Here is a 15,749-nt window from a genome sequence, read left to right as displayed (position 1 = left end):
ATAAAAAAAAGGTATGTTAAATTTGAAGAAATTAACATGATATTCTTTAAAATTATTTTATACAATGATTGTAGACATTTTTAGAATTTTTTAAAATTAAAAATTTATATATCTAGTTGTTTTAAATTTAAATTAAATAATACATATTTTTTAATAATTTTTAAATTTAATGAAATGATGAAAAATAAAATTTTAAACCAAATTTAAATTTAAATTAAATGATAATGATAATGATAATTTTTAAAAATCTAATGATAATAAATTTAAATATTAAGATAAATAATATTTATCTTAATGATAATTAAATAATATTTATATTTATGATAATATTATTTATCTTTAAGGTAGTTTTATATTTTTATTTTCTTACATAAAGTAAAATTTTCAAATTTTATTTATTTAAAATTGTTAAAAATAATAATTATTCACATTTCAGTTAAGTAGGTGTAATATATATATAAATATATATATATCTTTTAAATATATATAATTATCCTACTAAATATATAAATTTATTACATAACTTTTAAATACAGATATAAAACCAAACAATAATTAAAAATATAAATAGTCTATGGAGTCTTAATTCAATTGACATCTGCATTGTTATCAGAGGACGTGAGTTCAAGTGTGCTAAAGCATATTATCGTCCAATTTTTGAATTGGAGAGGGGTTATGGATGGTTCTAAACATTTTATCAAAAATAGCACATATGATAAAAAAAATTAAACAGATAATTTTTTTTCATTTTATGATATATTATAGTTTCTTGTATTTTTATTTTAACATTTCAATTGATTTTTTCACTATTATTTTTAGATTCATGATTGCATTTATAATTATAATTGTACCTTTTAAAAAAAATTAGTATCTAAATTTAAAAAAAACATATATTTTCGGATATATGTATATGTTGTCATTCAAAAATATAATCATAAATTGAACACGAAAAACAATCACGAAACTTGAACATAGGCTGAAAGATATGAAGAATACCAAAAGAAATAGTAAGTAATGTTATTTTTATACAATTATATATATTATTATAATATGACCTTATTTTTTGCTTTATGTTTTAACACATTATACATTTAAATATTAATATAAAATATAACTAAACTTGCAATTTTTTAAGAATATTTTTAATTTTTATATATTTAAAAGATTATATTCATGAAAATAAAAATAAGTGAAAATTAAACATGTTTAATATGAAAAACATTCAAATAAAGGACAATTAGTGTGAGATCAAACTCGAGTTATTAGGTTTGATATCTCAAGTTTATATGTTTTAAATGTGTTTTAATTTATCTAAGTATTTTTTGGGTTAATACCAAAGCGTTGTAACATGTTTAATTTTGGTATGCAAGTCTTGAGATATACAACTATATGTCTCAAGACAAGAAAACATCGATGCAAATTTTGCTCCAAGGGCTATTGTCTTGAGACAAAAGTCTGCATGTGTTGAGACATCTTGCTAGGTCTCAAGACATGACGTGCAGAGCCAATTTTTAAGCTGGAAATTAATACTTCTAACGACTAGAATTTATCCCCAACGGTCATAAACGTCTACAAACTTGTTCTTTGATATAAATACACTTCAAAAACACATCAGTACTTAAAATTGAGATATCCAAGCATCAAGATCAAGAGAAACATATTCAAATATTTATTCTTTCATTTCTCTTGTAAATATTATCTAGGAGCTTATTGTTAGATCTTTTATCATTCACATTTCATTTCTTTCAGAGCTTAATTTTTGTAAACACATACCTTGTAGACAGTGGCGGAGCCAGAAAATTTTTTTAGGGGGGCGGAATTAAATTATATAATTTTACGATAGTAAAAATACAATTCATCATTTTAATAGCCTATATATTTTTATAATTTTTAAAGGGTTAAATTAATTTTTTATCATTCTTGAGAGTCAATGTGTAATTTTACCATTATTAATTTAAAATTTTATAAATTATAAAGAGCCTAATTTAAAATTTTACAGAGAGATTTGATAGAATTAAATAAAGAAAAATGTAAAATTTTATCGGTAAAATGTGCCATCAATCCCTTTACTCGAATGATGTTTGTGATATGATCCATATATTTAAAAGTTAAAAATTGAATATTTTTATTTTTCTAATTTAAAATTCGTAATTGTTAGTATTTTTGGTCAAAATTTATCATAAAAATATTTACGCAAACATACCAACTCCATAAGCAAATTATTATAAATTTGTAAGCAAACCTTATAGTAAGCAAAATTTCATTAACAATAAGGATAGTTAGACTAGAATTTTTAAATAAAAGATATTTCAAAATTAAAATTTTAAATTTACTTTTAAAATATAGGGACTATATTGCAAACTTTATCAAAATAAGGGACTAATTACATATTTTAATCAAATTTTATGTAGGTTTTATTCATAAATTGACCTTGAACTATATATCTTAATTCTCAAAACGATTCCTAATATTTTTTAGATGTGATATTTAAACTATTAATTTTGTCCCATTTAAAAAAACCGAAGTCAAATAAAAATAGATGATGTATCACATCATTATTGTCTTATATTGTTTTTTTTGGGTAAATTGAGATAATTTATTTTTGAAAGATAAATTCATTAATTCATTCAATGAATGGAACCATACAATTTAGGGGAAACATTAACAGCACTCATTGTAGATGGTAAATGACAAGCTCGATCAACACAACAAAAGTTTTAGCCTTAGCATCAATAGAACATTATGACACGTTGCAATTGGCTTTATCACAACTCAAGCACGACATTTCTGGAGTGATTGCAAACACTTAATATGATAAGAAAATCAGTCTCGGATGGTCCAAATCGGCTAGCAAAAATCGACAAAATAATTAAGTATTCTCCAAACCAAAGAGGACGACAATAAAATCATCCCTAAAATCACTTGCAAAAGGAAGATTACATGCATAAGCAAAACTAAAAATCGTGCTATAAGAGCAGACAAAAACTTCTAAAACTAAAGACTAATTAAACAATCGAAAAAAAACAAAAAATTAAGACAACATGAGTCCAAATCAACTCGTGTAATCATTTATTATTCTGAAATACTCTCAAAATGAAAACATATTAAAAAGCTGATGAAGAGCCACCCACTTTTCTGGAAAGACTACTGGTAGCCGATGGAGTTTTGGTGACCAATATGCTCCGTCATCTGTCTATCACAACTTGTGAAGACAACAAAAGTATCCGCAAAATAAATCTTCAAATTGAAAAGAAAGAAGGCATGTAGAGTGAATGAGAAGAAGAAAGAAAGAAAAAAAGAAATGGTTGGTGGGAGGGAAAAAAAGGCGGTCAATGCCAGTCTCGTTGGGCAAAACAAAAGATAAAAAACTAAATTGGGATAATTTAGCCATTATTTCTTCAAAAAAAATTTATGGACCAAATTGAAAATTTAAATATGGTTTAGGGGCTAATTTACAAATAAAAAATAGTTTTACACAAAATAATGTTATATTAACTCTTTTTAATTATATTTTTAATTTTTTCTATTAAGAACAGTTTGACTAGGATTTTACTATTTACATTTCACTGTCTTTTCTACTTTTTTTTTTGTTTAACAACTTTCTCAGTCACCAAACAGAAACAAGAAAATTAAAAGAATATTCACTGCAAAGTTAAGCAAAGGAACAAAAAAAAAAAAAAGAGTCTTAAAATAATGAAATTCAGATTAAAATTTTTTGTGGGTATTTTTTGCAATTTGCATTACCCTTTTTTTTCTTTCTTTCTTTCACCTTTTTTTCGTCTCTTATTTCTTTATTCTCTGTCTCTCTGTCTCTTAACTCTTTAATCAGATCAAATATTATTACTTAAAAACATTTTTTTTCTCAACGCTTTCCCAGATTTTCTCTCTTTCCAGACACCCATTTTCGCTTCACTTCCCTCACTTCATTCCCATTCTTTAGCTACTTTCAATACAGAAAAGCTAAAATTTTCTCCATTTTTACTTTAGATTACGATGATTGAAGCTTCAAAAGAGGTATAAGAAGTGGAAGTACGATTTGGGGTTAGTGAAATTCTCTTAATGGTGGAATCCAAATTATTTGGAGATTGGATGGGATTTGTGAGGTTGAAGTTAGTGTTTAGCTATGGTGAGGAAGGAAAAGTGAAGGGTTTTTTGGATGGAAGGGTTTGGTTTTGAAAATGGATGAATTTGTTCTTAACATTTCTTAACTGGGTTTTTATTTTTCTTTTGGATCCCATTTTTTTTTTGGGGAGATTTTTTTTTAGTGTAGTTTTGGTTTATGTCAAGAACTGATAGGATGGCTTCCGATCTTAGTAGAACTGGCCCCGTTGAAAGAGACATAGAACAGGTATTCTTTTTTCCTTTTTCTTTTTGCTGATTTATTTGTACTTGTTGGATCGAATTTGTTGATATTTTTTTCTTGTGATTATTGTTTGAAATTGCCTTACATTTGGGGCTTTAGGAGGTAATTGAGTTGCTTAATGATTGTTGAGTGATGTATACGAGTAGATTATGCTAGACCTGTTAATATTCCTATATTTTCTTTTGTCATAATATATATATTCATATAAATTTTGATTAATAATTTGTGTTTACATATATTTTGACATGTTTGCTTATTCTTGTTGTGTCTGTATAGATTATGCTTAATTGTAGGAGCAAGTAGAAATAATAGTGGAGTGATGAAGTCTTGCTAATAGTATTAGTCATCTTAAGTTCAAACCCTAGAGGTAACATTGTTGGGAGGGGTATCCACGAAACCTGAAAGGATTAGTCTTCATGGACTGTAAAACAAACATAAATGATACCTTGATCATACCAAAAAAAAAAGAAAAAGAAAATATTAGTCAGCTTATAACTGTAAAACTTTGGACGTTGAAATGAAAATAGATAGGGGAAACCAGCTGATCTTAGTATTATGTTGATTCCATGATATTAGAAGTTTCTAGTTGGGTCACTATGTAGCTAAATCTGCTCTTGCGACAAATCAATGGAAATACCGATATGCTCCATGACTGGTAAAATTTGTATGTATTTTATAATGCTGCTACTTTATGTCAACTTGCTGCTGCACTTTAGTCCACAACATAGTTATGCAACTCGAGTAATTATACTTCTTCTTGGTTGATTAGTGTTTTCTGTTTCACCCTTCATACATGGTTAACCCTTTAATTATGCTATATATAAATGACATTTATTGTTACACGCAGTTGCATTTCAGATATGCTAGCATTTTTAAACATGGCCTGGTTTTTAACAAGTCCATGATAATTACAATCCCATGTACCACTATGTGTTTGTGCTACTATTGCGGATGAAAAAGTGTCTGGTGGACCAGAAATAACTTTTTAGTATATTATCATAGCATTTTCCTTTTCTGAAATCACTAAAATTTCTTTCCATTAATTCTTTTTGTCCTTCTATTTGAGTGAGTATTTTCTGAACAATTTGACAATCCCTTGGATATTTTCATTAATTTATCATTATGCTACCTGTAAATTGATTTTGAAGCTATGATCATGTTTCCTGCCTGCAAATGTCCTAAAAATTGCTAAGGTTATTGGGTACTCTTTGTGACAGGCAATTACTGCTTTGAAGAAAGGGGCTTGCCTGCTTAAGTATGGAAGAAGAGGGAAGCCAAAATTTTGCCCCTTCCGCCTTTCGAATGTAAGTTTTTTCATATCTTCAGGTCACATACTCGAAAAATTTTCTTTTAATATATTTCATTGTCAGTTAGCCTGTGTTGAAAATGTGAGAATGATTTACACAATGTTCAAGCCAAGAACAATATTTGTAAAGTAGTTTTTACTTTTAGCCATTGTAAGTGATGAATTATGGAATGACTAGTATATAGAGGAAAATCAGGTTCAAAGTTGCTGATATAAGACTATTCATAGTGTTGACCTGAGAAGTTCAAACTAGTTATTTATTCTGCATGGAAACCTTTCCCGTTGTTTACTGTTTAGAACTCTTTGGTGCTATTCCTTTGTTGTTGAAACTGACTGAGATACTTGTATTAGATAGAGAGAAATCAGGTTCAAAACTGCCGGTAAGAAGACTATTTGTATTTCTTATTGCCAACTTGGGAAACACAAACTAATTATACTCGAATGAACTTTAAACTATTCTGCATGATAACACATTATATTTGTCTATAACTTTGTTCTATCGTTCCTGTGCCTTCCTCGCTCTCGCTCAAATGGTGAGAGCGCAGTCCACTTGCCATCACAACTCATTTTCACTTCTTATTGACTTGTTATGTATTAGAGTGATTCCTCTGTTGGATGCTGAAAAACCCTTTTGTGTAAGATAAAAAGTGAAGGTAGGGATGCCATAATTTGCCTGTATATATGCATCGTTGATCATGTACTTGTCATTTTGCTGCTGAATATGAGTTATGTTTTCCTTACAAATGCCTAAATTGTTGATTGTTATTTTTTCAGGATGAGTCTGTTTTAATATGGTTATCAGGGAAAGAGGAGAAACATCTTAAACTAAGTCACATATCTAGAATCATATCCGGGCAGCGCACTGTAAGTGGTTAATATATGTTTTTCCTTGTTCACCAGTTTCGAATGAAGTTGCAATTTGAGTTGGTTAATATATGTTTTTCCTTTTCACTCCAATTTTTTGCTTGCTTATTGCATTACAACTACACTCGAATCACTTTAAAAGCATCGCAGTGATCTTTAACTTAAAACTATGATGATGTGGATTTGCATGTTCTTTGTTTTTAAAATATGATCATGTTACTTTGGCACTTGGATTTGGATAGCAGAATTAAGACAATTATAACCTTGAAACTGTGATGCTATACTTGGTACTTTTTATTTCTAGGTCTTATGCATGTAATTTTGTGACCATTGCGGCTTCTGTTTATTCTCTTGCCTTGGTGACACCGTGATGACTATATTCATTTTTTTAAAAATTTTCTGCTATTACTCATAAATATGGTCTATATTTCTTCCAGCCTATCTTTCAACGGTATCCTCGGCCTGAGAAAGAGTACCAGTCATTTTCACTGATATATAATGACAGATCACTGGATTTGGTAAGAATCTTCTTCTTTTTAATCATGACTTCTCATTTATCTGGTTATTTATTGTTGCATTTTTCCTCTCCAGTGGCATATACAGACAGGTCAAAGTTTTTATTTATTTATTTTCTTAATAAAATTATTCTAGATCTGCAAGGACAAGGATGAAGCTGAAGTCTGGTTTAGTGGTTTAAAAGCATTAATCTCTCGCAGCCATCAAAGAAAATGGAGAACAGAATCAAGAAGTGATGGCATTCCTTCTGAAGTAAATAGTCCTAGAACATACACGCGAAGAAGTTCACCCTTACATTCTCCATTTGGTAGTAATGATAGCTTGCAGAAGGTATGGTTCTATTTTATCTGCAAAATCTGCTTTCGACACTACAAGATTGTGAATTTGAGTCGTGTTTCTACTTAAAATTCAGGATGTTGGAGATCACCTTCGCCTTCATAGTCCATATGAAAGTCCTCCAAAGAATGGTCTTGGTAAGGCGTTTTCAGATGTAATATTATATGCTGTTCCTCCCAAGGGTTTCTTTCCTCCAGAGTCCGCTAGTGGTTCAGTTCATTCTTTGTCTTCAGGAGGATCAGATAGTGTACATGGCCATATGAAGACAATGGCAATGGATGCTTTTAGGGTTAGTCTTTCAAGTGCAGTTAGTTCATCAAGCCAAGGATCTGGCCATGATGATGGTGATGCCTTGGGTGATGTTTTCATTTGGGGTGAAGGCACTGGGGATGGTGTTTTGGGTGGCGGACTTGATAAAGTTGGCAGTTGTGGTATCAAAATGGATTCTTTACTGCCTAAAGCTTTAGAATCTGCAGTTGTACTTGATGTTCAGAATATTGCCTGTGGTGGTCGACATGCCGCCTTGGTAACCAAGCAGGGGGAGGTTTTCTCCTGGGGAGAGGAATCTGGAGGCCGGCTCGGGCATGGTGTAGATTCTGATGTTTTGCAGCCAAAGCTTATTGATGCCTTAAGTAATACTAACATTGAGCTTGTAGCATGCGGTGAGTACCATACTTGTGCTGTAACACTTTCTGGTGATTTGTACACTTGGGGTGATGGCACTTATAATTTTGGTCTTCTTGGTCATGGAAATGAGGTAAGTCATTGGGTGCCAAAACGAGTGAATGGGCCCTTGGAGGGCATACATGTCTCGTCAATATCTTGTGGCCCTTGGCATACAGCTGTTGTAACCTCTGCAGGTCAATTGTTTACCTTTGGTGATGGCACATTTGGTGTTTTGGGTCATGGAGATCAGAATAGTGTCTCAATACCAAGGGAAGTGGAATCCCTAAAAGGGCTCCGGACTGTCCGAGCAGCTTGTGGAGTGTGGCATACTGCTGCAGTTGTTGAAGTCATGGTTGGGAATTCAAGTTCTAGCAACTGTTCCTCGGGGAAGCTCTTTACGTGGGGAGATGGGGATAAAGGTCGACTTGGACATGGCGATAAGGAAGCAAAACTTGTTCCTACTTGTGTTGCTGCTCTTGTTGAACCAAACTTTTGTCAAGTTGCCTGCGGACACAGTCTGACAGTTGCCCTTACAACATCAGGGCATGTCTACACCATGGGAAGTCCTGTTTATGGGCAGCTAGGAAATCCACAAGCTGATGGAAAAGTTCCTACCCGTGTTGAAGGAAAGCTTTCTAAGAGTTTCGTTGAGGAGATTTCTTGTGGTGCTTATCATGTTGCAGTTTTGACTTCGAGAACTGAAGTTTATACTTGGGGAAAGGGAGCAAATGGTCGATTAGGTCATGGGAATGTTGATGATAAGAACTCCCCAACATTGGTGGAAGCTCTGAAAGACAAGCAAGTCAAAAGTATTGCTTGTGGCACGAACTTCACTGCAGCAATCTGTCTCCACAAATGGGCTTCAGGCGTTGATCAATCAATGTGTTCCGGGTGTCGCCTTCCATTTAATTTCAAAAGAAAACGTCACAATTGTTATAATTGTGGACTAGTCTTTTGTCATGCATGCAGCAGTAAGAAGTGCCTTAAGGCTTCCATGGCTCCAAACCCGAACAAACCTTATCGTGTCTGTGACAATTGTTTTAATAGACTGAGGAAAGCCATTGAAACTGATGCATCATCTCAATCTTCTGTAAGTAGAAGAGGAAGCATAAACCATGGGACTAATGAATTTGTTGATAAAGACGATAAGTTGGATTCTAGATCTCGTGCTCAACTTGCTAGATTTTCACCAATGGAGTCGTTTAAGCAAGGGGAAAGCCGATCAAAGAAAAACAAGAAGCTAGAATTTAATAGTAGTCGTGTCTCACCAGTCCCAAATGGAGGCTCTCAAAGGGGAGCACTTAACATTTCTAAGTCTTTCAACCCGGTATTTGGATCATCCAAGAAATTTTTCTCGGCTTCTGTTCCTGGATCAAGAATCGTTTCTCATGCGACATCCCCAATATCAAGACGGCCTAGTCCTCCTCGTTCAACAACACCAACCCCAACACTCGGAGGTCTCACCTCCCCTAAAATAGTTGTGGATGATGCTAAGAGGACCAACGATGGCCTTAATCAAGAGGTCACTAGATTAAGAGCACAGGTATTTTCTCTTCCATACTTTCAATACTCTTTTGGAGATTTATTTATATGCTTGTTTAACTAAGGCTCCGTTTGATCGCTCCTTGCATTTTCCTTTTTAAATCCATGGATTTCTCAAATGCTCGTTTTGCTTGACCGATGAGTTCTCACAATGGATTTCCATCTAAAGTGAGTGCATGGTGCTTCTGCAATGCAGTGTAGTAAATTCCAAGTTCTTTCAAAACAACAGTCAAGATTTGGCTTCCTATTACAATGCTAGATGCTAAGCGTTAATTTCAGCCGGATATTTTTATGGTTTAGAATATTAACTCTTGTTTCCTTTGTCTAGCAAAGAAAGCAAGGCTCTTTACTTGCTTGCAAGGTTATTTAGGATTTTATTTTATCACGCATCACTAATCTTTTATCTCTCAGGTCGAGAATCTTACACGTAAAACACAACTTCAAGAAGTCGAGCTGGAAAGGACAACCAAACAGCTGAAAGAGGCGATTGCAATCGCAGAGGAGGAGACGGCAAAATGCAAAGCAGCAAAGGAAGTCATCAAGTCGCTTACTGCACAAGTAAGATGGTTTAATTTTTTTGTCTTCCATGTTCTGGGTTTTTAGACTTGTTTCTTCTTATTAATGTTTGAAGCTCTTTGCTTGCCTTTAGTCACAAACTGGGCATGTCGGTTAGTTGGACTTTGAATACTTTCATCGTGTCTTTATACTGATGTAGATTATATTTGATTTGCCGAACAGTTAAAGGATATGGCTGAAAGACTGCCTGTTGGGGCCACACGGAACATTAAGTCGCCTTCATTTACTTCATTTGGCTCTAGCCCTCCTTCCAATGATGCCTCTAGTGTTTCTCTTGAAAGACCGAATGGTCAAATAGTGTACCAAGAACCAGATTCAAACGTATCAAGTGGCCAGTTACTTTCTAATGGGTCCAACACCACCAATAATCGTAGTACAAGCCATACCAAGCAAGGCCATAGTGAACCAGCTACTAAAAGTGGAGGCCGAACAAAAGAAAGTGAACCTCGAAATGAGAGTGAATGGGTTGAGCAAGATGAACCTGGTGTGTATATAACACTTACCTCACTACCAGGTGGTGCCAAGGATCTCAAACGAGTCCGATTCAGGTACGTTATTGCATTGACAAGCTATAATCCTGAATAATGGGGATTTGGATAAAAGTACCATGGTGGACCTGTACTAAGAGTCAGATTGTATTTTGTCCCTTTTACTAAAAAATGAATAAATTAATCCCCATACGTTAAATTAAAGAGCAAACTAGTTTTTTAGTTAAACTTTTCATTCAAATCTACTGTTAAAAACTGGCGTGGCTGATGGAATAACTAGACAGTTACACATGGCATGTCAACGTACAAGGACCAACTTTTAACAGTAGAAACGGATGAAATTTTTAATAGGACCAATTTGCTTTGGTCTAACGTATAGGGACTAATAATTTTGCTCATTTTTTTAGTAGAGGAGATAAAATGCAATCCGACTCCTAGTACAAGGACCTCCATGGTACTTTTACCCGAGAGTTTTTCTGTGATTTGGTGAAAAATTAAATGGTTTGGTAAAAACTTTGAATGCAGTCGTAAGCGGTTCAGCGAGAAACAAGCAGAACAATGGTGGGCAGAGAACAGAGCAAGAGTATACGAACAATACAATGTTCGGACAATCGACAAGTCTAGCGTCGGTGTCGGGAGCGAGGACTTAGCTCATTAACACAATGAAAGTAGTAACTATATGATTGTACATTCATTTGTCTTTCTGAGATTCCGATCCCAATATCGGGATTTCGATTGATCAAAAACCATACAACACCATTGTTGATCAAAGAGTTGTTTGAAGGGAAGCAATAATGGTATAAAGGAAGATAATTAGAAAAGTTTGTTTGGGATGTTTTTTTGGATCATTTTTTTCCTACTTGATTGGATTTGAGGGGTGACAAAAGAAAATGTAAATTTTTATTAGGGTTTTCTGGCCTTTGTTGATAGCAATTTGCCATGTAAATTCATAAGCAAGTTAAAATCTGCAGGGAAAAATGAAAGTTTTTCATTTTGTTTTGGGTTTATATAATTTTAGTTATGCCGATGGTATGTATAGTATATTTAGGAGTCATAAATGAATCGCGCTTGAACTAATAACGGGTTTTTGTTCATGTTTGTTTGTATTTGGTTGTGTTCATTAAAAATTTTAAAATTAGTTTTGTATTTATTTATTTAAAATTGTGTATAATCGTTTATTTAAATTAAATGAATTTATTTACTCAAACAAATATATATTCATAATATATATTGAAAATGTAAGTAAATAATTAAAATTCTAATCATAAATAATAAGAAAAACTAATCTTGAATAATAAAAAACATAAAGCATAATTCTTATTTTTTTAAAGAATAAATATTAATTATATTATAAATAAATAGATTAAATGTGCAAATTGGGACATAGCCTTTTTAAGAATTGTCGAACCAAAATTTTTCAAAACTGAATTCTTTTAAATGTACCAAAATTTTTTCAAATATACTCAAATAAATTTTTTTAAGTGCCATATATATATATATATATCAGGTTTTTAAATTATGTTTTTTATTTATTTTTCTTTTTAAGTAATATTTGTTTTAACTATAATGTGTTTTATTCTAATCACGTATCATTCACTTACTTTTTACTACAAACAAAGTAAAAGCGTGTGAAAAACTCTTATTTGAACATTTTTGTAAAAGTTTGACCTTTCTACTAGCAACCTTTAAAATATTAGATACAAAGCAATTGAACACTTTTTTTATTTTTTAATAACTTTTAATTGAACCAATGGTTTAACCAGTTCAATTTAAAGAATGTTGATTTTTAATGGAAATTGCCTGGAGATGGTTGGATAAAGGTGAATACAGATGGTGTTGTCTGTCAGAATTCTGAGATTGCTGTTGCGGATGGAATTGTTTATGATCATGTTGATTTTTAGATTGTGGGATTCACAAGGAATATTAGGTGTTGCTTAGTGACCAATAACGGAGCTGTAGGGTATTCGGGATGAGCTCCAAATTGCATGGAGTCTTGGCATGAAGGAATTGATCATTAAGACAAATAGTAAAAAAATTATTGAAGAAATTCAAGTAATTGAAGAGAAGCAGGATTGCTCATTAGTGATTCACGCCATAAGGACCTACTCTAACAAAATTGGAGATACAATTAACACATGTATTTAGAGAGGACAACATGATAGCGGATGGATTGACAAAAATAACCTTATGAGTTATCAAACTTAAAATAATTTAAATATGTATGACTCCGCTTGAAAACTCGAACCAAAAATCACTCAATAACCAAAATTCCCTATCTAGTAACTACCACCGGAAAACATGGCCATCTGCACCTCAACCGCCGAAAACACCAGCTTTAAGTGCTTAAACTAAGTCGTCTCCGTCTTCGTTTTCAATGATAAAAATTCCATCACCCTTTTGAAATGGACACTGTAAAATTATTATCCCTTTTAAAAACCTGCAAGTCCTTAATAAAGGGTAAGCTCATTCACCAGAAAATAATCACTTCAGGCTTTCACAACAACATTGCCTTATGCAAAACTCTCATCGCCTTTTACTTCTCTTGCAATTTACACCGCTCGGCCGGCCGTGTTTTCGATACCATCGACAACCCATCAGACATTTCTTTATGGAACACTTTAATGGCTGCTTACACTAAGAGTTTCATGTTCGTTGAAACTATTAAGCTTTTCGATAAGTTATGGAAATACCCTTTGTTGAAGCCTAATGGTTTTACTTATCCCAGTTTGCTTAAAGCTTGTGGTGGATTGGGGCTGTTGGGTATGGTGAAATGATTCATACCCATTTGATAAAAGTTGGGTTTTTGTCTGATGTTGTTATTGGAAGCTCTGTTGTAGCCATGTATGCAAAATGCAATATGTTTGAGGAAGCTACCCATGTGTTCGATGAAATGCCTGAGAGAGATGTTGCTTGTTGGAACACTGTAATTTCTTGTTATAATCAAGACGGGAAAGCTGAAAAAGCGTTGGAATTGTTTGAGAAAATGAGGGACGATGGACTCGAACCAAATTTAGTAACGCTTACTATTGTTATCTCGTCGTGTGCGAGGCTTATGGATTTGGAAAGAGGGAAGAAGATTCATCGAGAATTGGTTGAAACCGGGATTGGTTTGGATGGTTTCCTTGGCTCTGCTCTTGTTGATATGTATGGAAAAATGTGGTTGTATAGAGATAGCTAGAGAGGTTTTCGAGCAAATACCGAAAAAGGATGTGAATGTGATCACTTGGAATACCATGATTGCTGGTTATAGTTCCATAGGTAATAGCCAATCTTGTATTGAACTCTTTAAGAAGATGAATATGGAAGGGATTGAACCTTCTTTAACTACTTTAAGCAGCATCATAATGGCTTGTTCGAGATCAGCCAACTTCGGTATGGGAAATTCACACATGGTTACATGATAAGAAACATGATTGAAACCGATATCTTTGTTAACAATTCCCTTATTGATTTATACTTCAAATGTGGAAATGTTCATTTAGCTGAAAATGTCTTTAAGTTAATGCCAAAGACAGATGTAGTCTCGTGGAACGTTATGATCTCGGGGTATGTTTCTGTTGGAAAATGCTTTGATGCTCTTGGTATTTACGATAGTATGGTAAAAGCCGGTGTAAAACTGGATGCAGTAACGTATAGTAGTGGCTTAGCCGCTTGTTCGCAGTTAGCTGCTTTAGAAAAAGGGAAGGAGATTCATAGTTCTATAATTGAGAACAAGTTGGAAAGAAATGAAGTTGTTATGGGGACACTACTAGACATGTATGCAAAATGCGGTGCCGTAGATGAAGCATATAGAATATTCCGTGATTTACCGGAGAGGGATCTAGTGTCTTGGACTTCTATGATCACTGCTTACGGTTCTCACGGTCGAGCTTCCGAGGCTTTGAATCTTTTCGATAAAATGCAGAAATCCAATACAAAATCAGATGGAGTTACTTTCCTTGCGGTTTTATCTGCTTGTAGCCATGGAGGATTGGTTGATGAAGGCTGTTCTTATTTCCATCAAATGATCAATGAACATAGTATTAAACTGCAACGGGAACACTATTCATGCTTGATCGATCTTCTTGGACGTGCTGGTCGATTACATGAAGCATACGAGATTCTCCAAAGTACCCGGGAAACTAGAGAGGATGTTGAGTTGCTAAGCACACTATTGTCTGCGTGCCGTTTGCACCGGTGTTTAGAGCTAGGGGAAAAAATTGCTGGATTGCTTATCAAGAAAGATCCCGATGATTCATCTACGTATATCGTTTTATCAAATATGTATGCTTCTGCTAAGAAGTGGAGCAAAGTACGCGAAGTGAGATTGAAGATGAAGGAACTAGGACTGAGAAAGAACCCGGGTTGTAGTTGGATTGAGGTCGACCGGAGGATCCAACCTTTCTTTGTTGAAGATAATTGACACCCGGAATCAAAGATCATGTATGAATATCTATCATGCCTCAACAGTTACATGGAAAAGGATGCATGGAAGCTTTGGAATCGAGCATAGACTAAGGTGTTGTTTGATAAAACAGAAAATCAAACATCTGAAATTCAAGCACTAAGAATAATAAAATACTCAAATTCTGAATTAATCTTGTGTTTTAATTTCTAACGGTGAAAGTATCCTTAAAAAAATTAAGGAGAATGATTGGGAATATTTTTAATGAGATATAATTTATTACTTAGGTAATCTAATAAGATAATTTAATGTGAAAAATAATAAAATAAATCATACATGAAATTAAAAAAATAACTCTTAATTTAAAGAGAATAAATGTAATTATCTGAAAAAAGGTTTCAAAATAAATGCATTTTGTTTTTTGAGAGGTTTTGAAAATATAATTAATTAATCAAACCGAAAATATTGAATATTTGCATTTATTTTGAAACCTTATTTTAGATAATTACATTTATTTTCTTTAAATTAAGAATTATTTTTTTAACTTCATGAATTATCTATTTATTTTATTATTTTTCACATGTAATTATCTTATTGAGTTATCTGAATAATAAATTACATCTCATTAAAAATATTCCACATATGAAATTCCGCATCATCCCGTTAACTTTTTGTAACGGTACTCTCGTCAAATCTGTTAAAAAAAAT

At 32.9% G+C, this 15,749-nt stretch overlaps 1 protein-coding gene and 1 pseudogene across 2 annotated transcripts; both read left to right on the top strand.

Annotated features, from left to right (window-relative positions):
- The first annotated feature begins 3,659 nt into the window (after positions 1 to 3,659).
- Positions 3,660 to 11,648, top strand: LOC107944888 (PH, RCC1 and FYVE domains-containing protein 1). 2 transcript variants are annotated; one of them, XM_041099383.1, is made up of 10 exons: positions 3,726 to 4,348; positions 5,581 to 5,667; positions 6,444 to 6,533; positions 6,971 to 7,051; positions 7,185 to 7,379; positions 7,462 to 7,522; positions 7,619 to 9,594; positions 10,005 to 10,151; positions 10,332 to 10,717; positions 11,183 to 11,648. In XM_041099383.1, the coding sequence occupies exons 1-10, from the start codon at positions 4,280 to 4,282 to the stop codon at positions 11,313 to 11,315; spliced, it is 3,225 nt and encodes a 1,074-aa protein (XP_040955317.1). In that variant the 5' UTR covers positions 3,726 to 4,279; the 3' UTR covers positions 11,316 to 11,648. The 2 variants fall into 2 exon arrangements, with proteins under 2 accessions (XP_040955316.1, XP_040955317.1); XM_041099382.1 differs by having other exon boundaries at positions 3,660 to 4,348; positions 7,462 to 9,594.
- Positions 11,649 to 12,917: 1,269 nt separating this feature from the next.
- Positions 12,918 to 15,234, top strand: LOC121220140 (pentatricopeptide repeat-containing protein At5g27110-like; annotated as a pseudogene).
- Positions 15,235 to 15,749: the final 515 nt, after the last annotated feature.

The sequence above is a fragment of the Gossypium hirsutum genome, chromosome D08 (assembly GCF_007990345.1).
Source record: "Gossypium hirsutum isolate 1008001.06 chromosome D08, Gossypium_hirsutum_v2.1, whole genome shotgun sequence".
In the NCBI taxonomy this organism is placed as follows: Eukaryota; Viridiplantae; Streptophyta; class Magnoliopsida; order Malvales; family Malvaceae; genus Gossypium; species Gossypium hirsutum.
Note: the sequence above shows the minus strand (reverse complement) of the source record. Positions and strands in the feature narration are given on the sequence as shown.